General features: G+C 65.9%; 2 protein-coding genes across 3 annotated transcripts in view; one reads left to right on the top strand and one right to left on the bottom strand.

Annotated features, from left to right (window-relative positions):
* Positions 1 to 26,566, bottom strand: part of BOP1 (BOP1 ribosomal biogenesis factor) — a 64,160-nt gene that overhangs the window by 7,947 nt on the left and 29,647 nt on the right. For both annotated transcript variants that reach the window (XM_074898294.1, XM_074898293.1), the window contains one exon: positions 358 to 512. In XM_074898294.1, the coding sequence (XP_074754395.1) occupies positions 358 to 512 (155 nt within the window). The remainder of the gene's footprint in view (positions 1 to 357; positions 513 to 26,566) is intronic.
* On the top strand, positions 5,997 to 13,806 carry SCX (scleraxis bHLH transcription factor). Its single transcript, XM_074898295.1, has 2 exons — positions 5,997 to 6,770; positions 13,372 to 13,806. The coding sequence occupies exons 1-2, from the start codon at positions 6,252 to 6,254 to the stop codon at positions 13,408 to 13,410; spliced, it is 558 nt and encodes a 185-aa protein (XP_074754396.1). The 5' UTR covers positions 5,997 to 6,251; the 3' UTR covers positions 13,411 to 13,806.

The following is a 26,566-nucleotide window of genomic DNA, read 5'->3' as shown; positions in this document are numbered from 1 at the left end:
AGTCATTCAATGGCCTTTTTGGGGTGAGGGGCCCAGAACTGAACCCCCTCAGCGAGGGGCGGCCTCCCCAGGGCCGAGCCCAGGGCTCAGACCCCTTCCCTGTCCCTGCTGGCCACGCCAGTGCTGACACAAGCCAGGATGCCGTTGCCCTCCTTGGCCCCCTGGGCACACTCTGGCTCATTCTCAGCCCCCCAGTCCCTCTCTGACCGGCAGCTCTCCAGCCACTCCTCCCCAGGCCTGTGGCCTCCTGTAGCCTCCCCAGTCACATTGCGACACCTCAGGGACCCCAGCCCCACGTTCCGGGGTGTTTCACGCCCCGGCATGCAGACCTGACGCAGCCATCCCCAACATGCTCACCAGTAGTCGGGGTTCTCCATCTTCTCCAGGAACATGTCCAGCTCGTCCTTGCTCCGGATGGGCTTGTAGATCTTCTTGCCGTCCAGGTTGTAGCCGATGTGCGGGAAGTCCTGGTACCACTCCATGGGGATGTTGCCCACCGTGTTGCGAATGTCCTGGAGGAAACGGAGGGATGTGGGGTGAGGGGAGGGCAGGGGACCCCGCTTCACACAGAGGCACCCCTGGGTGCCACGGGAGTAGGACGAGTTCGTGGCTCTGCAGCAGCCCCCGGCACCACGGGCACGTTTCAGAAACACCGCTGGGCACCTCCTGTCCCCGACGCCGGCGGGAGCGTGGGGACGGGTGCGGAGAGGAGCCCTGACGCTGTGTGGAGCGATGGAGGTGACGCCAGAGCTGCTCCACTTCCCTTCCCGAGGGGGTCGGGGGCAGAATCCAGCCCCTGGGGGGGGCTCTGATTCCCCGGCAGGTCCCCCTGCCCCAGTGCAGAGGCGCCATTAAGAGAAAGAGCCCCCAAAAAGCTCATCCAGCAGCAGAGCCGGTGCCTGTGGGGCCTGACAGCCTGTGGGCACGGATGGGGACGTTTTGCTCTGCACCCCCTCCCCGGGCAGGAGTTCGGCAAAGGGTGATGATTCAAACCCAGCCGTGGCGAGTCTCCAAAACACCCAGATGGTCCCATGGGCGCTTCCATGGGCGATGCAGAGCTCTGGAGCCGTGGCCACCATCAGCAAACCCCCGGTGAGCCTCGAGGACGGAGCCCCCCCGCAGCTCTGCGAGGGCAGGATGCGTCCCGGTGGTGGCGAACACCGGGCTGGGGGTCCCACCTGGGCCCCAGCGCTGGCCCCTGCTCCTCGCCTGCCCTGGCCGCATCCTGCTCCTTGGGGCTGGAGCGGGGAGCGAGGGCCCTCGGGCCTCTCCCTCGTGTTGCGGAGAGCAGAGAGCCCGTCCCCAATTACAGCCACGGAGGGATGAAGGTGTGAAGGCGACCTGTGCCCCGTACACCCCGCGGTCAGGGGTCACCCTGGCCCCGCGGCACCATCTGGTCCCCATAAACACTTGCCAACGACACCGCGGAAAGACGCCTGGAGCCCCGGGAAGGCAGCGCTGGGCCCATCCATCACTCCCCGAGCAGACGTCAGTGCAGCCCCCGCCGGGAAAACCGGGCAGGAATTTTCCCCTCGGCATCAACGAGAGCTGGACCGGGGTCCCGGGATGCTGCCGCTGATGCTGGGGCACGGCCAAGCCCCCGCGGGCTACCTGGACCACCCGGGACTGAGCCAGCAGAGCCCCTGGGTCGCTGCCTTCCGTGGAGCAGGGCTGGCCGTGGCCCTCACAGAGACACGGTGGGCATAGAGACAAGCAAATATTTTATTTTGAAGGTCCCGGGGCTGCTGCACAGGGCGAGCTGCCTCGCGGGGAGCCTGGAAGCCCAGACTGGGCGTCTCTTCCCCAAGGGCGGCTCAGCTGCGCCAGGAGCTGCGGCCTTGACGCAGGAATCCCGGGGCCAAGCCCCTGCCAGGACCCCCACAGGAGCCCGGCAGCCCTGGGAGGTTTTTCTCCTCCGCACACGAGCCCCGGGGTCCCCTGCTGCCAGGTGGGAGCACCCCCCCAGCTGCAGCCCCCCCCGGCCCCAGCCCACCCCCCCGAAGCAGCTGGCAGGATGCCCCAGGCACTCGCCCCATCCCTGGGGACACCCCAGTGACCACTGGGGAGGACACTGGGAGGGCCCCGACTGGGTGTCCCAGCTCTGGCTGGGAGGGAGGGGGAGAACCCCGTTGGGGAGGTCAGGACCAACAAAATCCAGGTTCCCCCCCTCACCTCGATCCCCACCTGTGGGATCCACATCCCTCTCACAGCTGTGGGATCCACGTCCCCCCCCAGCCCGACCACCCACTGTGGGATCCATGTGTCCCCCCCAAGCTGTGGGATCCATGTGTGTGTCCCCCCCCAGCTGTGGGACCCACATCCCTCTCACAGCTGTGGGATCCACATCCATGTCGTCCCCCCCCCAAGCCCCCCAGCGTGGAGAAAGGAGCAAATTCCTCCCAGATGGAATTTCTTCACGGTGTCAAAGCAGCCCAGTAGCCACGGCGGGTCCCTCCCCTCCGCTCGCCTCCCCCCCACACCCCCCCACACCCCCCCCTGCTGCCTCCCGTGCCGTGAACACGTCCCCTCCGCCAGCCGCGGCCCCGGAGCGAGCGCGGGGGAGGCTGGAGCCCCGGCGCGGGGACTGCCGTCACTCAGCCTCACGTCTGGAAGTTGTTCTTGGATGGGCCCTGGGCATTCCTAGACGCACATTCCTGGCAGCCCCAGAGCCTCGTAGGAAAGATTCTTCTCTTGAAAATATCCGGTCCACGTGGAGGAGAAAGGGGACGGGGCAAGCTCAGCCCTCCCACCCCTCCAGCAAAGGAAACCGTGGCGGCGTGTCCCGGTGCTGGGGGGTGCTGGGGGGTGCTGGGGGGGTGCTGGGGATCCCAGGACCGCCACAGGACAACACCTTATGTGCCCCCCCTTCCCCCGAGGGGACCCACAGTCCAGAGCCCGGCAGCGCTGGAGAGGGGCTCAGCACCCCCAGCACCGCGGTGTCCTCGAGGGACCGGGCACGAGCACCCTCAGCGGGCAGGGGAGCTCCGCAGAGCCCGGGGTCACCCCAAAACACCCCACAGGGCTGTCGGCTGGGGGAGGCAGTCCCCAAAACGGGGAGAGGCACATCGGAAAGAGCCCCCAGAAACCCAGCGCCCGGGTCCAGGGAGCAGGGACAGGCAGGCGCAGGCCGGCGCTGCAGGCAGCGGGGCCGCGGCGTCATCGCGAGCAGCTGGGCCAAGCCTACAGGTACTAAAGCCGGGGCAGGGGACGGATCGCAGCGGGGAATCTCAGACTCCGCGGCCTCCCTGGGAGAAGGCGCCTGCCCCGGGCTCCGCCGACCTGCCAGCGCTGGGAAAACGGTGCCTGAAGCGGGACAGCACGGACTCTCCGGGGAGCCAGGAGAGCCCCGGAGCCAGGGGTTGGGACGCTGCCATCTCCATGTCTCTAAGTTAAAGCTGGGACTTTCAGAGCCAAAGCCAGGTCTAGAGCGCTGGCCCGGCCCAGGGCTGAGCGTCGCCGGCGCAGCGGAGTGGGCCGGAGCCGGAGGAGCCCGGACATGCCTCTGACCAGGAAGGACAGAGCCGGGAAAGCGCCCGGGGACCGCGCTTGGATAGAAGGTGCTAGAGAAAAGCAAGATCATTAAGCGGAGCTAAACGAAAGCAGATGCCTACAGGAGCCTGGGCTTCCAAAGCACACACCGGCAGCGCCCAGCGCCGCGGAAGATGACAGTGGTTTGGATTTCGGAAGCTGTTGATGAACGGCGGGAGCGCCCAGCGAAGGTGCAAAACACTGGCTCGGGGTGACAACGCTCCTGCTGGGGAGCGCGTCCCGGGGCGGGGGGACGCAGCGCACCCCCCCGAGGCCGAGGGGGAAGCTTGATGGCAAACGGCGATTCCTCGGGGCAGCTGAGTTAAAACGCTGCTTATCAACACGCCACGCACAGCAAAAGCGCTCGCAGGCCGTGACGTGGCTGCTCTGGCGGGGCCGGGGGCTCTTGCCTGGCTGCGTGCAGGCCGGGCTTGGAGCTGCCGCCGTCAGGGATTGCCAGGGCCACCCCCCCGAAAAAGCAGCTGCTGGCAAGGGGAGCTGCAGCCCCCGCAGGCTGTGGGACTGAGGTCGCTGTGCCGGGATGGGAGATGGGCCTGGGGGAAGAACGGGCTTTCTCCGGGCACCGACACTCCTCGTGCAACAGCAGAGCGTGCGCTCCCCGTGTCACAACTCCTGTTTTAAGGGGCTACGTGTGCGCTCTCCCTCTCACAACTCCTATTTTGGGGGGTTACGTGTGTGCTCCCCCTCTCACAACTCGTATTTTGGGGGGTTATGGGGCCAGAGAGAGGCAACGTGGAGCCGAGGCAACTCCCTGCCAGCTCAGGCGCAGCCGGCCCCGGCCTGGGAGATCCGCAGGTTCCCCGGGCCCATCCCGGGATGCGGCGGGGGATTCCCACCCGCCCAGCCCCGGAGGAGGAGGCTGATGGCCTTCATCGGGGCCAACCTCCCCCCTCCACCCTCTGCCTCTGCAGCGGGGGACCCGCCAGCTCCGGAGCAGCCTCACAGCCCCTGCGTGGCTCCGGGCCCACGATCTGCGCCACGGAATGGGGCTGGGGCTGAGCCAAAGCCTCGCAGAGCAGAGCTGGGGCTGGCTCCTTTAGGCCCGGGTCTAGGCACAGCCAGCCAGGACAGCCCCGTTGAAGCAGGGGAGCCCCGCTCGGCGCCCCGAGCCCTCTGTCCCCAGAGCAGTGGGCTCCAGCTGCGCCGCACGCTGAGCCACCGCGGGACGGGGCGCGGGGGCAGGTTTGGGGCAGGCTCCAAAGTCTGATTTGGCAGCAGGTGCCGGTTTCCGCGGGTTCAGCAGAGCTGGTGCGGTCATGGGATGGGTCACGGGGACAGGTTACGGGGTTACTGGGACAGGTTACTGGGTTACAGGGCCAGGTTATGGGGCCAGGTTATGTGGTTACAGGGACGGGTTATGGGGATGGGTTATGGGCACAGGTTATGGGACAGGTTATGGGGACAGGTTATGGGGTCAGGTTTTGGGGATAGGTTATGCAGTTACAGGGACAGGTTATGGAGACGGGTTATGGGGACAGGTTAGGGGGTTAAAGGGATGAGTTACAGGGACAGGTTATGGGGCCGGGTTATGTGGTTACAGGGACAGGTTACGGGGGCGAGTTATGGGGATGGGTTATAGGGATGGGTTACGGGGCCAGGTTATGGGGTTACAGGGACGGGTTACAGGGACAGGTCATGGGGCCAGGTGACGGGGTCAGGAGTGGGCTCCACACCTGCCCCCACCTGTGTGGCTGGCGCAGACAGAAAGGCCGTTCCTGATACCCGCGAGGAAGCGGAAGGGAAGCAAAGCCGCAGGCACGCAGCGGCCGGCGCTGAGCCGGCGGGCGGCTCCGCAAGGGTTAATTCCTCCCTCTCTGCCCCATTAGCAGCAGCAGCAGCAGCAGCAGGATGGGGCTGGTCCCGCTGCGGGAAGGGGGGAGCGCTCCTAGGGGTTCTCTTTGGGACTAATCCTGAGCAGGAGCCCAGTTCCCCAGCAGGACACACACACACAGAGCCCCGTCCCCAGCACAGGCTGCCCCTGAACCCCGCAGGCGCAGGGCTGGGGGACCCTCCCTCCCGCCCCACCATGTAGGGTCCCCCAGGACCCCCCTCGTCACCCCCAGCCCTGGCAGCACTGTGCCCCCCCCAGGTCCACATCACCCGTGGGTGAAGATGCTGCACGAGCACCCATGTGCCCACCACATGCCGTCCCGGTAGCCACGGGCGAGGACTGTAGTTGGCAGGTGAACCCCAGCGAGGGCTCCCATCCTCGCCAGCACCCCCCAGCTGCGGGCAGGACCCTCAGGCTGAGCCCTGAAGGGTTAAATCCCCCGCGGGGCTGGAGGGTGAGCTCAGGTAGGCTGAGCCTGAGCAGCTCCCACTTCCAGAGCCGAGCAGGGCTGCCAGAGCCGGAGGAGGGGCCTGGCTGACCACTGCTGCTGCTATAAAACTCCCCGCTCCTGCCACACTCCGAGTCTTAAGATGCACATGTGTGGGGAGAGGAAACAGGCAGCCCTGCCTGCGAGCAGCCCTTAACCCCTTCTGCGCGGCGAGAGCGGCGGGGAGCCGGCGAGGGGTCCCCCTGCCGCAGCACCTCCCAGCCGGAGCCTGCCCGGGGTAGGGCGACGGGAATCGGGGCTCCCCGGACCCCAGTTGGTGAAGCAGCATGAGCGCCTGGAGCTGAGGCCGTCCGCAGCAGGAGGAGGTCGGCAGAGCACGGCGGTCCCCGCGCGGCTTCCCCGGTGTCCCCTTCGGCGCCCAACATGTCCTTTGCCATGCTGCGCTCGGCCCCCAGCCGGTACCTGTACCCCGAGATCAGCATGCTGTCCGAGGACGAGGAGAACGGCAGCGAGAGCTCCGGCTCGGATGAGAAACCTTATCACCTGGACGCCGACGGTTACGGCATCAAGGCCGGCAAGCGGAGGAGCGGCAAAAAACCCAACCGGATCAACAGGGAGCCCCGGCAGCGTCACACGGCCAACGCGCGGGAGCGTGACCGCACCAACAGCGTCAACACCGCCTTCACCGCCCTCCGCACGCTCATCCCCACCGAGCCGGCCGACAGAAAGCTCTCCAAGATCGAGACCTTGAGACTGGCCTCCAGCTACATCTCCCACCTGGGGAACGTGCTGCTGGTGGGGGAGGCATGCGGGGACGGGCAGCCCTGCCACACCACCCCTGCCTTCTACCACCACGGCGGCGGCAGCCCCCCCGCGCGCGACACCGAGAACTCCCAGCCCAAACAGATCTGCACTTTCTGCCTCAGCAACCAGAGGAAGCTGGTGAGTGGCCGCTCGCGCCGTCCCCCGCGGGGGTTTTGGTTGGAGGGGGCTGCGCCGGCCGCGGTGGGGGACCCGGTGCAAGGAGGGGGGGTCGCTGCTGTTGGGCTGGTGCAAGACGAGCGGGAGAGGGGATGGCTGGGAGAGCCGAAGAGGCTGCGGTGAGTGCGTCAGACCCCGCCGGCGAGACCAAAATCCGGGTGGGGAAAAGCCGGTGCCTCCCTTTAGCACGTCCCGAGTCGCTGGCCAGAGCCCCCAGCAACTGCGTTCACCGCATGGGAGAAGGGGAAACCCTCTGAGGGCGAGGAAGGGATTTTAGGAGCTGGAAATCAGAGGCACAGGGAAAGTGAGAGGCTGGAAAGAGTCTGCGTCTTCCCTCCGGCAGCGTGCAGGCAGCAAAGGGAGAGGCGAGAGCGATCCAGGCGCAGGGCTGGCTGCAGCCGGGGCTCCCAGCCCCCCAACCAGTGGCCGGGCCAGCTCCCGGGGTTGGTTTGTTGCCCAGGTGAGGGCTGTGCTGGCCCTGCACTCTGGCTGTGGGGTTGGTGGCCCGAGGAGCCACGCCAGGACACGGATGGGGGGTCGCTGAGGCCAATGCCATGACACTGGGTGCCTGGAGCATCAGGGGGACCGGCCCACGAGCACTTGGCAAGCAGGACGGCTGTCCCGGCTTGCCAAGGGCACCAGTGGGAGCTGTAATGTCCTGGCCAGCCCAGTTCACCCAGTAGCCCCCGCTCCTGGCTCTAGACTTCGTGTCTTTAGGGTGCACCATCTCCGTGCCCGCCTGGCACCAGCACTGGCCACCGCTGGCCGTGCAGGCCCACAGCTCTGGTGCAGTAGGACACGAGCCCGGCCGCCAGGCTGGGAAATCCAGGTTCAGCACCAGCTCTGCCACGGCACCGGGGGCTGTTGGCACGGCTGTCAGCGGCACGTCTCTGCCCATCCCAGCACACCTTCTCCGGCGGTGCCGGGAAAGCACGTGGGGCTGCGGGGGCACTGGGAGGAGGCGGCTGTCGAGAGCCTTAAGCCTGGCTCAATGCGGTTGTGTCCCGCAGGGCTGGGTTTTAGAAACCTGTTCGTCTCCTGGATGGCGCAGATGGTCTCTGGCAGGGCAGGGGAAGAGGAGGGAGCAAAGCCGAGGCGCGGGGATGGTGGCAGCCGGGGCTGTGCGCGCACGCTCCGCCGTTTGAACCCGCTTAACCCCAGTGAGTAACGCCCCGAAGAGGGAGAAGTCTTTGTTAAGGATTCAAGGCTCATTAAGCATGAAGTGGTGGCGGTAAACCCAATCCCAAGCAAACTCTGACAGCTCGACTATTTCAGAGCAGGAAAGGCCCAAACCCTGTTAATCCCCCTCACCAGTCCCTTCCCAGTTCGGGAGCAGCAGGCGGGAGGGAACGACGCCGGGACTCTGCGTCTGCCGGGCTCTGCGCTGCCAAACCTCAGGGCACCGGCCCATGGCCCGGGGGCTACTTCCTCGCGCGCCGGAGGCCAAGTGCTGCCACCAGCCCCGGTGTCACCGTCCTCGGTGGGCCGGGGGCGCTGAGGGAGGTGCTGGGAGAGCCCCCGTACTCCGGCACAGCGCTGCCCCCGTTCAGACACAGCCTGCAGCTGGGGAACTCCTCCCAGGCTCAACTGGAAAACTCACCCCCCCAGCCCCGAGTTACCAGCCTGTTCAGAAACCTCCTGGATCAGCTTCAGAGATCAAGTTCTCCGGCTCTTTTGCTGGCATCACCACTTTTGCATAAATTCTGATAAATCCCCATCACCACTTTCCATCAATTCCTATAAATTCCCATCGTCCCTTTCCATTGATTCTTATAAATCCCCATCGCTGGTTTTCCATCGATTCTGACAAATCCCCATTGTCACTTTTCCATCAATTCCTATAAATCTCCACTGTCACTTTTCCATCAATTCCTATAAATCCCCATCGCCCCTTTCCATCGATTCTTATAAATCCCCATCGCTGCTTTTCCATCGATTCTGACAAATCCCCATGGCCACTTTTGCACCAGTTCTGATAAATCCCCATGGCCGCTTTCCCATCCGCTCCCAGCACGGGCTCCTGTGCAGGAGCGATGCCCAGGACAGGCACGTCCGTGCCGAGGCGCGTGGCAAGGACGAGCAGCGCAGGATCTCCGGGCCGAGCGGGGCCACGTCCCTTCCCGCGGCTCTTGGGGATAAACCTGCTCCAGGTCAGACCCTCGGCCGCTGTCAAAGGGGACAAGACACTTTGCTTTGCCTGAGAAATAAGCCAGGTCGGGTTCCCGCTGGGAAGAGGGGACTGAACAGACGGTGCCTCAGCGCTGCGCTCACTCTGTGCGATTTTACGGCCAGATAACAACTCGAGAGGTTTTATTGTGTGTTAACGGAATAAAATAAACCATCTTTTATCAGGAAGGTATTTTGACAAATGGTGAGGAAATGAAAACAATCTCCTCTGGAGTTGCAAACCCAGCGCAGCTGGGAACTCACAGCCCATCTGGGGTTGGGTGGAAGGGACCCCGCAGTGGCTCTGGAGAGCCACATGGCCACCAGCCCAGGCAGAAGCCAGCTCCAGGTGAGACCACTCGCCCAGAGCCGGCCCAGCACCAACGCGCGTGGCAGCTCCGCGGGGACCCCCTTGGCGCTCACCCGTCCCTCAGGGGAAGGCGGCGAAGCCCCTTCTCCTCCCCCGACACACACCTTCGCCCCAGGCGGAGCTCAAGGAGAGCAGCTTGACTGGATCGGGGTAAAAACCATGGCGCTGAGGCCAGAATGGCCCACCCATCCCCGTCAGAAGGAACCGCTTTTCCACCACGTCTTTCTGCTCACACGTCACACTGTCACGTCAACCGACGCGGCCGCGGGGGACGTGACTGTCTCCATCCCCAGCTCTCTAGGCTTCGCCAAAGGAAGGGTAACCCCGGGAGGGATCTCCTTCACGCCGAGCCCCGGCGGTTGCCCCTCTCACCAGCCCTGCCCGTCCATTTTGTGACAGCCTGTCGCGAGCCCACCGGCCCCCCAAAACCTCCCCCTTTCCCTGAAGGAATCGTGCCCACCCCGTCTCCATCCTGCCGTGGCGGGCAGCAAACTTTCTGCCAACGCTCCCTCGCCTGGCGTTGGCCCTGACCTGCTTTTTGGTGGCCGAGCAGCAGCCTGGCGGGCAGAGGGGCTTGCCCTGATTTGTGCTGCATGACTCGCACCCGGGCTTCCTAACACAGCCTCATCCCAGGGACTTTCCCGTATCGGTCTGAAACCACCACCAGTTCCCTGAAAGATCCTTCGGTAAAGTGACTCATGTGGAGGCGTCTGCCGCCCGCCGGAGGAAGGCTGAGCTCTGCTAACGGCCGCTCAGGCTCCTGCCGCTTCCCCCAAACGGAACCAAAAGGTTAAAAACCCACGTGGGGGGACGGGGCCTCGGGCAGAGGGACACTGGCAGGAGCATCCCGGTCCTCGGCATCGCTGGGCAGGCAGCTTGTGCCACGGCCCTCAGCGAGCACCGGGAGAGGGGACCCAGGGCGCCGCTGACATGCCACCCCTGCCAGCCCGCGGAGGGGTTTGTGCTTCTCCGGGTTTTCCTTTGTGCTGTTGCCTGTGTCATCATCCCCACCAGGACACACAGTGCTGGTGGGAGAAAACCAGTGACTGCGCTGGGAGAGCTGCTGGGAAGAGCCACGGCGCGGGGCAGCTCCAGACGGCCTGTGCTGGGGGAGGACTGCGCTTGCCTAAACGCCCAAAAAGTCCAAACCCAAACAAGGCTGAAACCTCTCCAGGGCCGGGGCCCCTCGCGGCGTCCTCTGCGCACCCACAGCCTGCGGCCTCACCCACGGCTGCGAGGGACCGAGGGGCAGAGGCGTGTGGGTCACCCCGAGCGGTCAGTGCCACCATTACACGCTGGTTCCAGTGACGAGGGACGAGGCTTCTGGAGCGGGAGCGTGTGGAAAGCAAAGCAGGGAGGGGGCACCAACACCCCCCGGGAGCTCAAAGGTGTCGCAAGGGCGAGCAGGGCTCAAAGCCCCAGAGCAGAGCAAAGCCAAGCAGAGGATCTGACCTAAGCTGGCAGCGCAGAGCCGTGCCCCGTGTCAGGGCTCTTCTGGGAGCCCAGACCCCCCTCGCCCCCTCGCTGGGGGCCCAGAGCACGAGCCCACAGCCCAGCTCTCCCGCTGTCCCCTCGGGGGGCAGCCGGAACCCCCGCAGGGGCAGGTCGGGGTCACGGCACAGACGTGGCGTTAATCCCCGGCCTGGGCGACACGTGAGAGAGGAGCAGCCGAGCCTGGGGCATGGCGAGGCTGTAAAACACCCCCCTGCGGCCCCCAGGCCCCCCCCGCTGAGCAAAGGAAGGGTACGGGGGGGTGTCCGTTGTGCCCCATCCTGTGTGGAGCTGCGGGGGTGCAGGCAGGGGTGCAGGCAGGGGTGCAGGCAGGGGACGGGTGACCCCCAGCTTTGTGCGAGGGGCCGGAGCAGCTCCAGGTCCCACTGACACCCCCGAGGGAAGACGCGGGTGCTCGGTGCTTCACTCCTCGAGGGGAAGGGGCACGCGGGGCCGCGGGGCCACAGCGCTCCCGGCACGGAGCGGGAGGAGGGTGATGGGCGGGCGGCCCCCCAGCTCCTGCACGATGCCCGCCCCGCCGCCGGCAACGTGGGGCAGGAGCGCGGCACCGGCCTCTTCCAGAGCATCTCCCAGGGGCAGCAGGGCCCGGCGCTGGGGCAGAGAGCGGGTGCAGGAGGGTGGGGGTCTGGGTGGGGGTTAGCTTGGCCCGCAGGGACCCCTCGCCGAGCCGGAGGGGACGAGGCTCCGGGATGGCAGCACTGGCGTGGCTGGATCCAGCTGAGCCGACGCCGAGAGCCCCCCAGAGCGGGTCACCACCAGTTTTTGGGGCTCTGTCGCTCGCTCGGGGGAATATTTTTGAGGGCAGCCTCGACCAAGTGGGTTGGGATTCGGCACGAAGCGATGATGGGCTGGGGCCCCAAGTGCCCTGTGCCGGGGGGCCTGTGCAGGCGGCTGGGGGGGCCGCACAGCACCCGCAGCCTCTCCGGGCTCCAGCGCTGGGTGAGGCTCCGTGGGGCAGCGCCGGGCCCGGTGTGCTCCCCCCCAGCGCTCTCCCCGTCCCTCCTGCCGTCACCCAGGGCAGGGTGACCCTGTCACCGCGCCTGCCGGAGAGCCGGGCCCTGGCACCAGCCAGCAGGGACCAGAGTCTGGGCCTGGCCGCAGGTTTTGCGCAAAAAGACCCGTAATTTGGGCCTGGGGTGGCGGCGGGGAGCGCTGGGCTGCCCAGAGCCACGGGCAGAGCCCAGGAGCTCAGCACCTCGCCCCAGCGCCGTCCCCCTGCTCCCCCTCGGTATCTACGCGATGGGACGGCTCCGCAGCCCTGTAATTTACTGTTCCTGCTGCACTTAATGGCAGCGGAAAGGCAAGGTGATAGGGGAAAAAATATGAGGCGGGATTTTCCGAATCCCCATTTCCTCTCCAGACAGCACAAGAACTCCTGGGGCCTGAACATCTGGGAAATTTAATTTTACCATTTCTGAGCTGAACTCCCCTTCCCCTCCCCTCCCCACCCCCGGTAACAAAGGAAGAGTCAGAGCAGGGGCCGCACGTGCAGCCGTGGGGGAGGCTGCGCCGCCGCGAGCCCTGCGGACCAGCCCGGGGACGTGGCCACGGCCCGGCCACGCTGGCAAGCCACGGGCCAGCAGAGGAGAGAGGTGGAAACCTCACCTGGTCCCTGGGTGGGGAGACCAGGACCCCACCTGGGCAAACCCCGGGCGGCCACCAGTCCCATCCATGTGGAAATCAGCAGCTCGGCCTCCACACACCTGGCTGGGGCAGTGGTGGTGCTGGTGGCGCTACTGGGGGTGCTGGTGGTGCTGCTGGTGGTATTAGTGCTGGTGGCAGTGGTGATGGTGCTGGAGGTGCTGGTGATGGTGGCAGTGGTGGTACTGGTGGTGATGATGCTGGTGGCAGTGATGGTGGCAGTAATGGCAGTGGTAGTGGTGGTGGCAGTGGTGGTACTGGTGGTACTGGTGGTGGTGCTGGTGGTGCTGGTGGTGCTGGTGGTGCTGGTGGTGGGGACTTCCCTGGTGCCCGGGGAGCGAGGCCGACTCGCAGCGCGGCTGTCGCCGAGGGGCCAGCCGGGAGGACTCTGTGGCAGCACAGGGAGGTTGCCCACGAGCCACAGCTGGCAAGCAGCTGGAGGGGGCTGGGTCGGTATTCCCAGGGCCCCGTCAGAAGGTCCTGAGCGCAGGGGCCGGGCTGTGCCGAGGGGTCGCAGAGCCTCAGGGGAGGCTCACGCGGGGCTCCCCCGGGGACGCTCCCTCTGCGCGGGGGCCGGGTGGGTGCTCGGGGCGGGGGCACGGCGCGGCGGCAGCGCCCGGGCGGGGGAAGGCACCGGCAGGAGCCGGGTTTTGGGGCAGAGGCGGCTCCCGCTGCCCCTGACCCCTCCGAACCCCCGGAGGGACGACGCTGACGCCCCGGGGCAGCTGCTTGGTGCGGAGCTGCCGCGGGACTTTCCTGCCAAGCACCGGCGCGGGGAGGAGCGAGAGGCTCCCGGTTTGGAGCCAACGTGTTGGCAAAACTCCCAGCCCCAGGTGTGTTTTTTTAACTTGGCCTTCTCCTCCTTCTCTGCAGAGTAAAGACCGAGACAGGAAGACGGCGATTCGGAGCTAGATGATGGGAGTTTTCAGGAAGGACGACAAGGAGGAGCAGAAGGAGGAAGGATGGAAAAGCCACACACACCAAACCACAGCCACGGACACTCCTGCCTTCACCCTGCTGCTGGGGAGAGCTGCGCGGCGTCACCCCGGAGGACCTTACCCTGGCCCGGGCCCGCGCCTGGGGGGAGGCCCGGCGCCCTCCCGGCTCGCCCGGAGGGGTGACGGCGGACGGGAGGCGAAGGCGGACGCGGCAGGACTCTGCAGGGCCGCGCGCGGCGGCTCGCAGGAACGCTCGGACGCTCCGCGCCGGCAACGCAGCCACTGCCCGGCGAGCCCAAGGGGCAAAGGGGCAAAGGGACCCGCTCCGGGGGCTCCCTGGGAGGGGGGGCCCTGTCCCGGGCTCTGCGGACACCACGCACGGCGGCTCCCGGGGGAGAGCCGGCGCTCGGACGGGCCCTGGCCCAGCTCTGACTGGAGCGGGAACACCCTGCTCTCCCCGTCCCCTTCCAGCTTTGAGCCACTCCATCCCCTGAACTCTGAGTCCTGGGGTGCTGCGTTTGTTGAGTTTAATCAATACATGCTGGTGTTTCATGTCATTGATATGATAATATAAAGCCTGAGCAATTTGTATAATTAAAAATGAATATGGTTCAGACTCGCCACAGGAGCTTCCTTCCTTCCACAGCCCCTGACCCCTCATCTCGCACAATAAATCTCCAGTTCCACCCTCACCCGCTCTGGGCACCGGCGATGGAGCCACATCTCGAGCTCTGCTCCCTCAGCGCCGGGGGGGGAACACAGACACCCCCTTCCGCAGGGTGCACCCCCCCCGGTGCTGGAGGAGCCGGTAAAGAGCAGGGACTGGGCGCAAACCCGACGCTGCAGTTTCTGAGTTTCCTGGGGAAATAAACGACCTGGGGCAACAAAACGCTTCCTCCGTCACCAAAACCGCTGCTTCTGTCACCAAAATGGTGCCTCTGGGTTCAAAAAGGCAGGAGAGCTAGGGGAGGATGCGGTCAGGGGGCCGGAGGGGGAGAAGGAGGAGGAGGAGGAGGAAGGGAAGCACAGCCCGGAGCCAGCCACTGCCTGCCGAGCAGCGACACGGCGGGAAGGTCAAGGAGGTGTCAGCCGGTGTCCTGACCCCCCCGGGGACCCCCACACCTCGTCCCCGGCCTGCGTGGGACATTGTCCCTCCAAGAGGGGAACCGCCACCAGCCCCCCGCCAAGATAACCAAGGGCTTTTGTGATCCCCCTGGGATGAATCTGGGGGGGCTGCGGGTGGGTTTTGGGGGGGCCGTGCCCTGCAGTGAGAGGGGACAGCAGGACTGCGGGGTGCAGCTCCCCAACACCCCAGTTCAGCAGGGATCGGGAAACACGGAGCTCTGCCCCGGCCTGGGGGGGACACAACGTCCCCCGAAGTGTCCTGCCAAGCAGGGGGGGTCCCCTCGCCGCGCCGCTCGGCCCTGGGACCCGGGGAGGTCAGAGGCAGGTCGTGCCAGGGCGGCCTGGTGGCTCGGCCTCGCTCCCCCAGCACCAGCGGAGCGGGACGAGCCCGTTTGCTTCACGCCGAAGGGCCCAGAGGCCCCGAGCGTGGGGCTGCCGGTTTGTCACGGCCGGTGCCTCGCGCGCAGGAAGCCTGGCTGGGCGCAGGGCTTGCACGTAAGGATCTGGAAGCGCTTCCGCTTGACGGAGATGGAAATTTTTATATTTTTAATTTCAATATTAGTGGTTTCGAAGCTGGAGAAAGAGGTTTGGAAAGGCTCCCTGCCTCTCCGGCAGGACTCAAAGGCACACACAAGCAGTGATGGATACCGTTGAAATGAAATTTGGAGGCACTGGGGAGGAAAAGTTCGATTCAGTGGAGTCCTTTCGAGTCCTGCAGATGAGGTCGTAACACTCAACACTTAAGTGGTGCTTCACCAATTCCAAGGGCCGCTGCCAACTTGTCCCCACCCACACCGAAGCGGCTGCGGTCACGCAGGGACAGGGGATCAGCGCTCAGGCAAATCCAGACACGGCCCGGCAGAACGGTGCTGGCGAGCCCGCTGGGGCGCGGAGGGCACCCGAGAGGAAGAGGAGGGTGTGAGCAGCGATGCCCTGGCAGACGCGATGCCCTGGCAGACGCGATGCCCTGGCAGACGCGGTGCCGCACAGACCTTGGCAGGCGGCAGCTCCAAGCAGGGATCCAGCCACGTGTTCCTCTCCCAGCTCACCGTCGCCCCACAGGCCCCGAGCACGGGTGAAGGGAAAAATAAAAAATAAATAAAGCTCCAGAGCTGGCCAGGAAGGGACGTGCTCGCCCAGGTAGAGCAGCAGGAGCTGCAGCTTTCCCCCCGCTTCCACCGCGGCAGCACTGGGCTCTGCGATGCCACGAGCAGAGGGGGGGGCAGCGGCCCGGTCTGTTCCCCCCCCACACACACACCCCCCGTCAGGCGAACGCTCCCGGCACCGGCGGAGGAGCCCTGGGGGCTCGGGAGCCCGGCGGGCCGGCCGGCTGGCGCGGGGGCCCGGCCGCAGCGAGCCCTGCGGCAATTGCTCTCAGCTGTGCGATAGGGCCTGCCCGGGCGCAGAGCAATTTTCCACCACATATTTGCTCTCTGAAGTCACAGGTAGCTGCAGGACTCGCACGTCTGCCCACGTCCCGTTGGCTCGGACGCGGAGACGGGCTGCGGCTCCCTCAGCCGCCGGCTCCCGTGGGGCTGGTAAGAAGTTTCGGTGGGCTACCCCGAGCCCCTCGCTGCCAGCCCTGGGCACCGCAGCTCTGCCCCGAGCTCCTGCTCCCGCCCAGCCCCGGCCGGCAGCGCCTGGGACGTGCCGCAGAGCCGCCAGCTCCGGGAGCAGGGCCCAGCTCCCGCCGGAGGCAGAGGAAGGAGCAGAGGGCTCCGGGGCCGAGAGCCGGCCCCCGCGGGGTGACCCACCGTCGGGCACCCGAGACACGCTCCAGGGGACAAGACCTGCCTTCGCTGTGAGCCCGGGAGACCCACAACTGGGAGAGAAAGAAACAAAATGGGCCATTTTGCAGCAGGTTAAAGCCCAACAGCCCGGAGATCCCTCCCTCCATGCTCGCAGCACGAAGCAGAGCTGAGGCGGGGGGGCACCAGCCTGTTGCCCTCCACCTTCTACAATCCCAGATTGGGTTGGGAGGGACCTTACAGCCCATCCAGTGCCACCCCCTGCCCCGGGCAGGGCCACCTTCCACCAGCCCAGGTTGCCCAAAGCCCCGTCCAACCTGGCCTTGAACCCTTCCAGGGAGGGGGCAGCCACAGCTGCTCTGGGCAGCCTGTGCCAGGGCCTCACCCCCCTCACAGGGGAGAATTTCTGCCTTAGATCTGATCTAAACTTCTTGTTCCGTTTCAACTGAACTCGCCTTCAGGCAGAAAGGCTCATCAGAACTTCTTTCTCCATACAAGCCCCCCCAAAACTCCCCCCGGCCCTGGGTTCAGGCTGAGGCTACAACCTGCCCTGAGCTTCGACTCCTCCAAATCCCGGCTGTAGCCCCGATCCAGACACGGGATGGAGGAACCGCCAGCCCAGCTGCGGGATCTTCCTGACCACTGTGGCCGTACCCTCAGTGACCCAGAGCCATCGGGCTGCTCCGGGAATGATCCCCAAACTAAGGGCAGAGCCCATGGGACCGCTGCCAGCGGAGCAGCTTTACGGCATGTTCATACCCACGAGCCAAATGCTCACCGGGGGGCATCACTCCTCTCCCCACACCCCCTGATCTGGCTTATTTGGGTCTGTCCCCAAGTCCTGTCTGACCTGCCGAGCTGAAACGCCGGAGCCAAACTACAGGGGAGTTCAGTGAGAGTAAGTGTGACTGCCCAGAACCATCTGGGTTGGAAAAGCCCTTGCAGCTCCTCCAGCCCAACCATGACCCTCCCCCTGACCGTTCCCAACTGCCCCAGATCCCTCAGCGCTGGCTCAGCCCGACTCTTCAACCCCTCCAGGGATCCCGGGGACTCCCCCCTGCCCTGGGCAGCCCATTCCAACGCCCAACAGCCCCTTCTGCACAGAAATCCTTCCTCAGAGCCAGCCTGACCCTGCCCTGGGCAGCTTGAGGCCATTCCCTCGGGGCCTGGCGCTGGGGCCTTGGCTCCAGAGACTCATCCCCCCTCTCTGCCCCCTCCTGGCAGGGAGTTGCAGAGGGCCAGGAGGTCTCCCCTCAGCCTCCTCTGCTCCAGACTGAACCCCCCCAGTGCCCCCAGCCGCTCCCCAGCAGACCTGTGCTCCAGACCCTGCCCCAGCTCCGTTGCCCTTCTCTGGCCACGCTCGAGTCATTCAATGGCCTTTTTGGGGTGAGGGGCCCAGAACTGAACCCCCTCAGCCAGGGGCGGCCTCCCCAGTGCCGAGCCCAGGGCTCAGATCCCTTCCCTGTCCCTGCTGGCCACGCCAGTGCTGACACAAGCCAGGATGCCGTTGCCCTCCTTGGCCCCCTGGGCACACTCTGGCTCATTCTCACCCCCCCAGCCCCTCTCTGACCGGCAGCTCTCCAGCCACTCCTCCCCAGGCCTGTAGCCCTGCTGGGGGTTGTTGTGGCCCAAGGGCAGCCCCCGGCATTTGCCCTCAGTGAAACTCCCCCAGTTGAGTCCCCTCTGCGGGGCAGCTCAGGGCAAACACCCGGCGACTGTGGGGTGCGGGGGGCCCCTCGGCAGCACCAGCCTGAGCACGGCTGCCCCCGCTGCCTTCCCCACACCTCCCCCAGCCCCTGCCCGTCCCCCTCGGCAACACGTGCAGCTGGCGAGCTATTAAAACCCTGCAGGTGAAAATGCAAGGTTAGCTAGTAAAGCTTCCAGGGGTCTCGGAGAAGAAAGGAAAAAGCTCTTTAAACACACCTTTGTGGCGGCGGGGAAACGGGACTGGCCCAGGGCCAGCTGCGGGGCTGGCCAGCTGTGGGGCCAGTGGAGCCTGGGCACCCCTTCCCCTCGCCTGACCCCCGACATCACTCCCTGGGCACCCCTTCTCCTCGCTGACCCCCCCCATCGCTCCCCAGACACCAAAGCCAACAGGGGACACGATCCAGCCGCGCACGCTCCCAGCCAGCAGGTCAAGTCCAACCTGTTTATCACTTTCTCAGACATCTGCAGAGAATCGGGGGGACGCTGCCCCCCCAACACAGTCCCGGCACGGGGCGGGGGGCCAAGGGCTGCCTTGACGAGTGACCGACTGCAGCAACATGTACGGGGTGGCTGGTGTCCTCGCATGGTGACGACAGCCAGGCCCAGGGCAGGGGGGGGTCTTGTCACAGGCAGGGGGAAACCTGGGGGAGCGCTCCAGAGAGCTCCGGGAGCTGGGGGGATCCCTTCGGGGAGCTCCAGGAGCTGATGGAACCCCAGGAGCAGAGGGGGATCCCTTCCCAGAAGGTCCAGGAGCAGGGGGGGATCCATTCCTGGGAGCTCCGAGAGCAGGGAGAGGGAGCAGCTGCGTGCTCGCTGCTCTCGAGAGCAGCCAAAGCGCGTCTGGAGCTCGCCGGGAAGAGCAGGGCCAGGGCCCTGGGATACTGGGATCTCTGCTGGGGATCTGGCATCACTGCTGGGATGCTGGGAGCACTCCTAGGGATCCGGGATCACTGCTGTGGAGCCGAGAGCGCTACTGGGATGCTGGGAGTGCCACTGGGAGCTGGGAGCACTCCAAGGGAGCTGTTGGGGACTGGGAGTGCTGCTGGGATGCTGGGACAATCACTGGAGAACTGGGAATGCTGCTGAGGACACTGGGATCACACTGGGGAGCTGGGAGTGTTTCTGGGGAGTCGGGATCACTCCTGGGGAGCTGGGAGCACTGCTGGGAAACTGGGATCACTCCTGGGGAGCTGGGAGCACTGCTGGGGAACTGGGATCGCTGCTGGGATGCTGGGATCACTGCTGGGGAACTGGGATCACTCCTGGGGAGCTGGGAGCACTGCTGGGGAACTGGGATCGCTGCTGGGGAGCTGGGAGCACTGCTGGGGAACTGGGATCGCTGCTGGGATGCTGGGATCACTGCTGGGGAACTGGGATCACTCCTGGGGAGCTGGGAGCACTGCTGGGGAACTGGGATCACTCCTGGGGAGCCAGGAGCACTGCTGGGGAACTGGGATCACTCCTGGGGAGCTGGGAGCACTGCTGGGGAACTGGGATCACTCCTGGGGAGCTGGGAGCACTGCTGAGGAACTGGGATCACTCCTGGGGAGCCAGGAGCACTGCTGGGGAACTGGGATCACTCCTGGGGAGCTGGGAGCACTGCTGGGGAACTGGGATCACTCCTGGGGAGCTGGGAGCACTGCTGAGGAACTGGGATCACTCCTGGGGAGCCAGGAGCACTGCTGGGGAACTGGGATCACTCCTGGGGAGCTGGGAGCACTGCTGGGGAACTGGGACATTTTGGGGCAGCAGTGCCACTGGCCTTTTCTGCTCCAGCACCTTTCCAGACCCGCAGTTCACTGCTTACTGCTCTTCTACCTGCTGACGGATCCGCAGGGAAAGCCTCACAGATCCGCAGCCTGGAAAAACGCCTCCCAGCCACCCCCGGTGACTAACGGGAGCTCTGCGTTAGCTCCGAGAGCAGCCGGGGCCGGGCGCGGGGGCTGCTGGAGGCGGCCCAGCCATGCCCACGGCCAGCCAGGGCCAGCGGGAGGATGCCAGGAGCCTCCAAAAAGACAAATACACCAAATCCCATGTGCAGCAACCCGGGCTCAAGCAGGCGAGGCCCAGCGACACGCGTTCAGCCCGAGGCGGCTGCAGGGAGCTCCGGGACAGCCCCAAGGGGTTGTTTCTGCTCCCAGGCGTAGGCTGGGAAAGAGCCTCTGACCGGGGGCAAACCCCGTGGGCAGGACGAGGGATGGAGCAGCTGAGCTGGCACGGCCCGTTTCCTCCAGAGAGGCAGCAGCCTGTCAGCACACGCCGATTCGCACGCAGACACGTTTCAGAAATTAAGAGACGGGTTTCACCACCCCAAGGACAGCCCCAGCGGTGGCAGCAGCGGGGCCTGGGGCAACCTGGCCCTTCCCTGGGCCACCAGCCATCCTGGGTCCTCCTGCAGCCCCGGTTTGTCCCCCCACACACACACCCCGGCGAGAAGAGGAGAGCGCGGCTGCAGACTTGCCAGTCGGTGGGATTTTCTCCTTGCGCAGGCACGCACTAACGCTGTTTACGAGCGCTGAGCCCTCGGCCCCGGGGGGAGAGTGAAACGATAAAAAAAGCAAGCGAAGCAAGCCCAAACACGCCCGCACACACCCACAGGCACGGCAGGACTCAAACGCTCCAGTTCGGCTCCGGGGATCAATTCCACACGGCTGCGGGGCTCCGGGGAGCTCTAAAAACAGGAAGCCAGTGGTGTAATTTTGAAGGAAATTCTCAAAGCCAAGCCATTAAGGGCTAAAAAGGAGGCTGCATCCAATTCGATCGGAACAGAACAAAATAAAAACCATCATAATGGCAGGTTCAATATTGAGAGTAACCCAATTCCAGATTTCCTCCGCTTAATCCTGCAGGAACCCGCAGATGGCTGGGGGAGGGGGCCGTGCCCGGCCGCTCTGGCGGGGCCGATGCTGCCATTCCCGTGCCCCCGCCACGGCCCCACCGACGGGCACCTCCGGGATGGGCCGGGCTGCTCTCCTGTGTGGCCAACCCCGCTGCCAAACGGCCCGGCCGGAGCAGCGGCCGCCTGCGGCTCTCGGGGTTTAAGGCAGAGCTCGGCTCTGGCTCCGCAGCGAGCGAGCGGGGGGGCCCTCAGAATCAAACTTCCCCGCGGCTCGCTGCGGCCGACGGTGGGCTGCTCCTCTGAGGGCCGCGAGGCGAGCGCTGGCCCCTGGCACACGGGCAGGACGGGCCGTTTCCCCGCTGCCCCTTCCCAGCCGAGGCCACGCCGTGCTCCCCGATGTGTGCGGGGAGGGTCTGACCCCCCCCCGCCATCCAGGACCCCTGCCCACCCTCACACCCGACGGTGAAGGTCCGCAGCCCGCAACACATCTCCCCACCGGTGTCGCCCAGCTGTGCCACCACACCCCCCGTCCCTCACGGCTCCAGGTACCCCAGGGCCTGGGGCAGGCTGGAGGATTCTCAACCAGGGCGGGGGGGGAAAGGCACCGCCGAGCCGGGGCAGCACCCGAAAGCGGTCGGTGTGGCAGCACCCTGCTCTGGGCTGTCTCTCATTTAGCGCCTGCCGCAGCAGAAGGTGGGCTCGGGGCCGCGGGCGCCTCGGGGGGGTCCCGCGGTGGCGGCAGGAGCCTGGCCGGGGCGAGCCCCCCGTTCGCAGCGCCCTGTCCCCAGGCTGGGGGGAACGAGCTGCCGCGCTCACCACATGATCCATCACAAGGTGCTCCCTGCCTGTATCCCTGCTTAGCACCTGCGAGCCTGCCAGGAAACACATGTGACCCCGCTGGTACGGCTCGGCAGCCCTTTCTTCCTCTGATTTAGTTGCTGTGAGCTTTTTTTCCACCCTCCCCCTCGCCTCGCTCCGCCGCTTGCCCCCCTCGCCTCAACGCTTGCCAGCTGCGACCCACCCGAGCCGGGGCAGGTGCCGCCACGCCGGAGCCCCGGGACCCCCCTCACATCGCACCCGCTTTCATCCCGTGGCCCGGCCGCGCTCCCCGGCAGCGGCGACGGCTCCCGGTTCGTGCCGCCGCGGGCTCCCCAGGCCCCGAGCGTGGCCTGCGTGCCCCCTCCCCGCCGCCGGCCCCCCCCGGCCCCCTCCCAAAGCAGCTCCAGCTGTCCCTGGCTCAGATGGGAAGTGCAGGTACGCCGCTGGCTCCCTGCCCGTCTCCCCTGTGTCTGTCTGGTGAAAGAGGAAGCCAGTCCACCTCTGGAATCCTTCACTCTCTCCTCGTTCCTGCTCTCCCCGCGGCTCCCCCGGGGATTCGGGGTCAGCCTCTCTCTCTCGGTCTCTCTTTTTTCCCTTGCCCCTATCAGATTACAATGCATGCAGTGTTCGCTCCAAATCCCCCACTGCACGTTAATTCTGTTCCTCTGTCTCTAACTACCAAACTGCTTTCCTGTGCCTCCTGTCTTTCCATTCCTCCTCCGCTATTTTTTATCTCTGACAAATAGAGCCCGTCAGCTCCAATTGGAGTGAGCGGGATGGGGAAGGGGCTGCGGGAGCAGCCAGAAGCCACGGAGGAGGGCGAGCGAGCAGGGAGCAGCGCCGGGATGGGGAACCCACACGAGGGGTCCCCAGCTCCCTCGGCTGAATCCCAGTCACTTCCAGTGCTCCAAGGGGACAACCCAGATCGAAGAGCTTAGAGCGAGGCCCCGGGGCTCGGAGGCCACCTGAAGCAGCCGAGACCTCCCAGTGCGATCCACCGTCCCCATCTGCCTCAGTTTCCCCCCAGCACACGGGGCCGGCTCTCTCCTCCGCGGGCTGGCGAGGGAACGGGTGCCCGGGAGCGTGAGCTCCTTCCCGCCACAGTTCTCACAGATCCTTGCTCCTGCAAGCCACGGCACAGAGCGGCACAACTTGGAACAAATCTGTGACCGCCCTGGCCTGCTCGACGGGTCTGGGGGGGTCTGGGGGGGGTCTCCTACCCAGGCAGGAAGCCCAGAGCGGCGCCCAGGGCTGGAAGCAGGACTTAAACACTTGTGGATGGGACAGACAGACGGACCTGGCTCTGCTCCTCCCAGCACAGGCCTCCTCCTCCTCCTCCTCCCGAAGGCAGGGAGGGAGCTGGGCAGCAGCTCTGCCAGGGACACTCCACCCCCCCCGCAGGGCAGCAGCTCTGCTCCCAGCAAGGAGCACAGAGACGTGTCACCCCGTGTCCTCACCCCGTGTCCTCACCCCGTCCCTCCTGCAGCTCTGGGGACAAGCAGCAGCTCAGCTCCGGGCAGGGGGGGCAGGTTGAGGGTCTGGCAGCCTCTGCAGCCCCCCCTGCCCTCCCCAACCTCACGCCCATGCCCAGGGGTGCTGCGGAGGAGCCCAGGAGCACCCAGCCCTGACCTTCCCCAGGATGGATGAGGGGTGAGGCTGAAGGGGTGGGGGGGTGCAGACCGGTGGGGGAGGCACCAGGATGTCACCTCCTGCTGTGACACTGCACCCCTGGCAGGGACTGGGGGGGGATGGGCTGGGGTTCCCCACACTGCACATAGGAACTGCTGGGGTCCCAGCTCCTGGGCTGGGAGGGGGAAGGCAGAGCCTGCCCGCTGCCCCCACCGGCCACGGCCCTCCCTGATTTAGGGAGGGGGGTTCTTTAGTGAAGGCAGTCGCTGGGGGCCTTCTCACCACTGCCTTTCCCACCCCCTCCGCGGGCAGAGAGGCTGGGGAGGCAGAACGGGCCCGTCCTGCCCCTGCGCGGGGCTGGGAAGGGACGGGGGGGTCACACCTACACACGGGCTGAGGGGAAAGACGAGGGAGCCAGGGTCTCCTCAGCGGTGCCCGCTCTGAGGGCAGGAGGCCGTGGCCACAAACGAACAGGAGCCACCAGTGTGCCCAGGGGGCCAAGGAGGGCAACGGCATCCTGGCTTGTGTCAGCACTGGCGTGGCCAGCAGGGACAGGGAAGGGATCTGAGCCCTGGGCTCGGCACTGGGGAGGCCGCCCCTCGCTGAGGGGGTTCAGTTCTGGGCCCCTCACCCCAAAAAGGCCATTGAATGACTCGAGCGTGGCCAGAGAAGGGCAACGGAGCTGGGGCAGGGTCTGGAGCACAGGTCTGCTGGGGAGCGGCTGGGGGCACTGGGGGGGTTCAGTCTGGAGAAGAGGAGGCTGAGGGGAGACCTCCTGGCCCTCTGCAACTCCCTGCCAGGAGGGGGCAGAGAGGGGGGATGAGTCTCTGGAGCCAAGGCCCCAGCGCCAGGCCCCGAGGGAATGGCCTCAAGCTGCCCAGGGCAGGGTCAGGCTGGCTCTGAGGAAGGATTTCTGTGCAGAAGGGGCTGTTGGGCGTTGGAATGGGCTGCCCAGGGCAGGGGGGAGTCCCCGGGATCCCTGGAGGGGTTGAAGAGTCGGGCTGAGCCAGCGCTGAGGGATCTGGGGGAGTTGGGAACGGTCAGGGGGAGGGTCATGGTGGGGCTGGAGGAGCTGCAAGGGCTTTTCCAACTAAGATGGTTTCTGTGAACACACGTGAAACTCAACCTGAACATGAGAAGTCACTTTTCTACTGTCAGGGTGGTCAAGCTCTGGCCTGGGGTGGAGTCTCCATCCTTGGAGATACTCAGCACCAGCCTGAGTATCACCTGCCCGAGCAGAGGGTGGGACAGACCCACTCCAGCAGCCCCTGCCAGCATCAATCATTCTGGGGTTCAGTCATGGGGCAGGTGACCCCAAAGAGACCTCTCTCCTCTTCCCCTGAGCAATTCAGATGGTAGCCACTAGGTTTCAGAGTAAACATGGGCTCGCTCGGCCATGGATGGCAGCCTGCAAGTTGCTGCAACCACACAGCTGAAATCTGCTTCACATGTGACAGGAGGAAGGACTAAGAACCTCCATAAAAGAGCCAAAATACTGCCCCGCTCAGTGCAGTCCTGGGTGGGGGCTCCTGCTGCCCCCCGGGGAAGCTCTCTGGGATGTGCCGGTGGGGAAGTCCTCACCAACAGCACGTGCCAGAGATCAGCTCTGTCGGGGGAGGCAGAGGACGGCGCTCCCTCCACCTGCCTCGTCCCCCAGCGCGCCCCCTCCCTCGCTGTGCTCCCCCAGGGCCGTCCCTGGAGGCCGCCCAAGGAACGGCACCACAACCCGTCGCGTGGCTGCGGCCGAGCCACCGGCTGGGGCAGCCGCCCCGGGACCAGCCCCGGCCCACGCTCACGCCCCTGCCAGCGGCTGCAGCGTGCGGGGGCCGGTCTCCCCCTCCCTCCCCACCTCCAATCTTTCCGTGCTGATTTACTGCCCACGGAAAAAGTTTCCCTCTTCGAATCCAAGATTCCTTGCGTTTTGGCTCCTGCTCCCGCAAACCCGAATCAACTGTTAATTTTGGCAGGTCCCTTTCTTTGCTCTGACCATGGTCAGACTTTTCCATTCTCAACACCTTGGGAGCTGTTCCCAGAGGGAGGGGGGGGGGGGTGGTACAGGCATCCCCCTCTCTTCCTGGGCACTCTGCCCGCCCCGTTACGAGCCACGGACTGGGAGGACCCGCTGCCGCTGTGCAGCCAAATCCAATCCGGAGCCCCCCGCTTCCCACCCTGGGCTGGTGTTTACTGGCACGTTACTGGCAGAGCTCAGGAGGCAGCCAGGTAGGTCTGGAGAGGTCCCGCTTCAGCGTGGTCTTCTCTGGCCCAGTGGGCAACCGCCCAGCGCGGCAAAAAGAAGCCGGGCTCGGCACGGCTCCGAGCGGGGAGCAGCTGTCTGGCAGGGGAGGCCACGGAGATCCACCAGCAGAGCTTGGGAGGAGAGAAACCACAGCAAGAAGTCGCTTTGCGGGGGAACCTGTGGTTAAGCAGATTTGCAAGTGGCCCCACGAACACATCTGGTGCCAACGCAGGGCGAGAGGCACCCGCTGCACCTTCCGGAGGCCGAGGGTCGTGGACCCGGAGCGCTGGAGCCCCGGAGGTGCTGCCTCGTCCCTCGCTGGGACGCCCCAACCCTGGCACTGGCCTGTGAACAGATTCCCCCTCCCCGCCGCCAAGTGCTGCCTTATAAAGGAGCCGCCCACATCTCGCTTCTGTGCAGAGCAGGCCCAGCTCGTTAAAGATTACGAGATGTAAAGGCAGAGCACAGGCCTCCTGCCTCGGCGCCTTCCCAAGCAGGGCAAGGGGGACGGGGTGGGAGAGAAGGACGGGGCGAGGGGGCCGGGGAGCAGCGGCCTGGGGACGCGCAGCCCCCAGCCCCAAAGCGCCCGCGCGCGTCGCGCCGGGTTCCGACACGGCCCTGGCTGTCCCTTGCGCCGAGTCTTCTCCTGGAGAAGGGACGGAGCCAGGCACAGGCTCCATCCTCCAGCTGGTTTGAATCATGCCCGGCAGCCCCCTCCCCGGCTCCTCTCTCCCCACCACCCCGGAGCAGAGCTGAACCCCGACAGAAGGACGCCCAGCGCACGCCCTCCCCGACCAACGGTTGGGCTGGCGGAGGCAACCCAAAGCCCCTCGCGCCTTGCCAACCCCCCCCGGCACGTTGGATACGCACCTGCGTGTCCCCCCCCCCCCGCCCCGGCTCCCCCCTCCTCGCCCAAGCCCCGTTCCCAAGCCGAGGAAGGATTAGCCGGCGCAGCAGGAGCAGCACGCGATCCAGCACCGCTGCTCCCAGGGACCTGCCAGAAAGAAAGAGCAGAGTCTTCCATGTC

The sequence above is a fragment of the Athene noctua genome, chromosome 2 (assembly GCF_965140245.1).
Source record: "Athene noctua chromosome 2, bAthNoc1.hap1.1, whole genome shotgun sequence".
NCBI classification, from domain to species: domain Eukaryota; kingdom Metazoa; phylum Chordata; class Aves; order Strigiformes; family Strigidae; genus Athene; species Athene noctua.
Note: the sequence above shows the minus strand (reverse complement) of the source record. Positions and strands in the feature narration are given on the sequence as shown.

What these genes read in the sequence shown, in the direction of transcription:
- SCX (XM_074898295.1), top strand. Translation starts at nt 6,252, where the DNA reads ATGTCCTTTGCCATGCTGCGCTCGGCCCCCAGCCGGTACCTGTACCCC. An exon ending in TCAGCAACCAGAGGAAGCTG is followed by an intron (nt 6,771 to 13,371) that starts GTGAGTGGCCGC and finishes CCTTCTCTGCAG; the next exon opens with AGTAAAGACCGAGACAGGAA.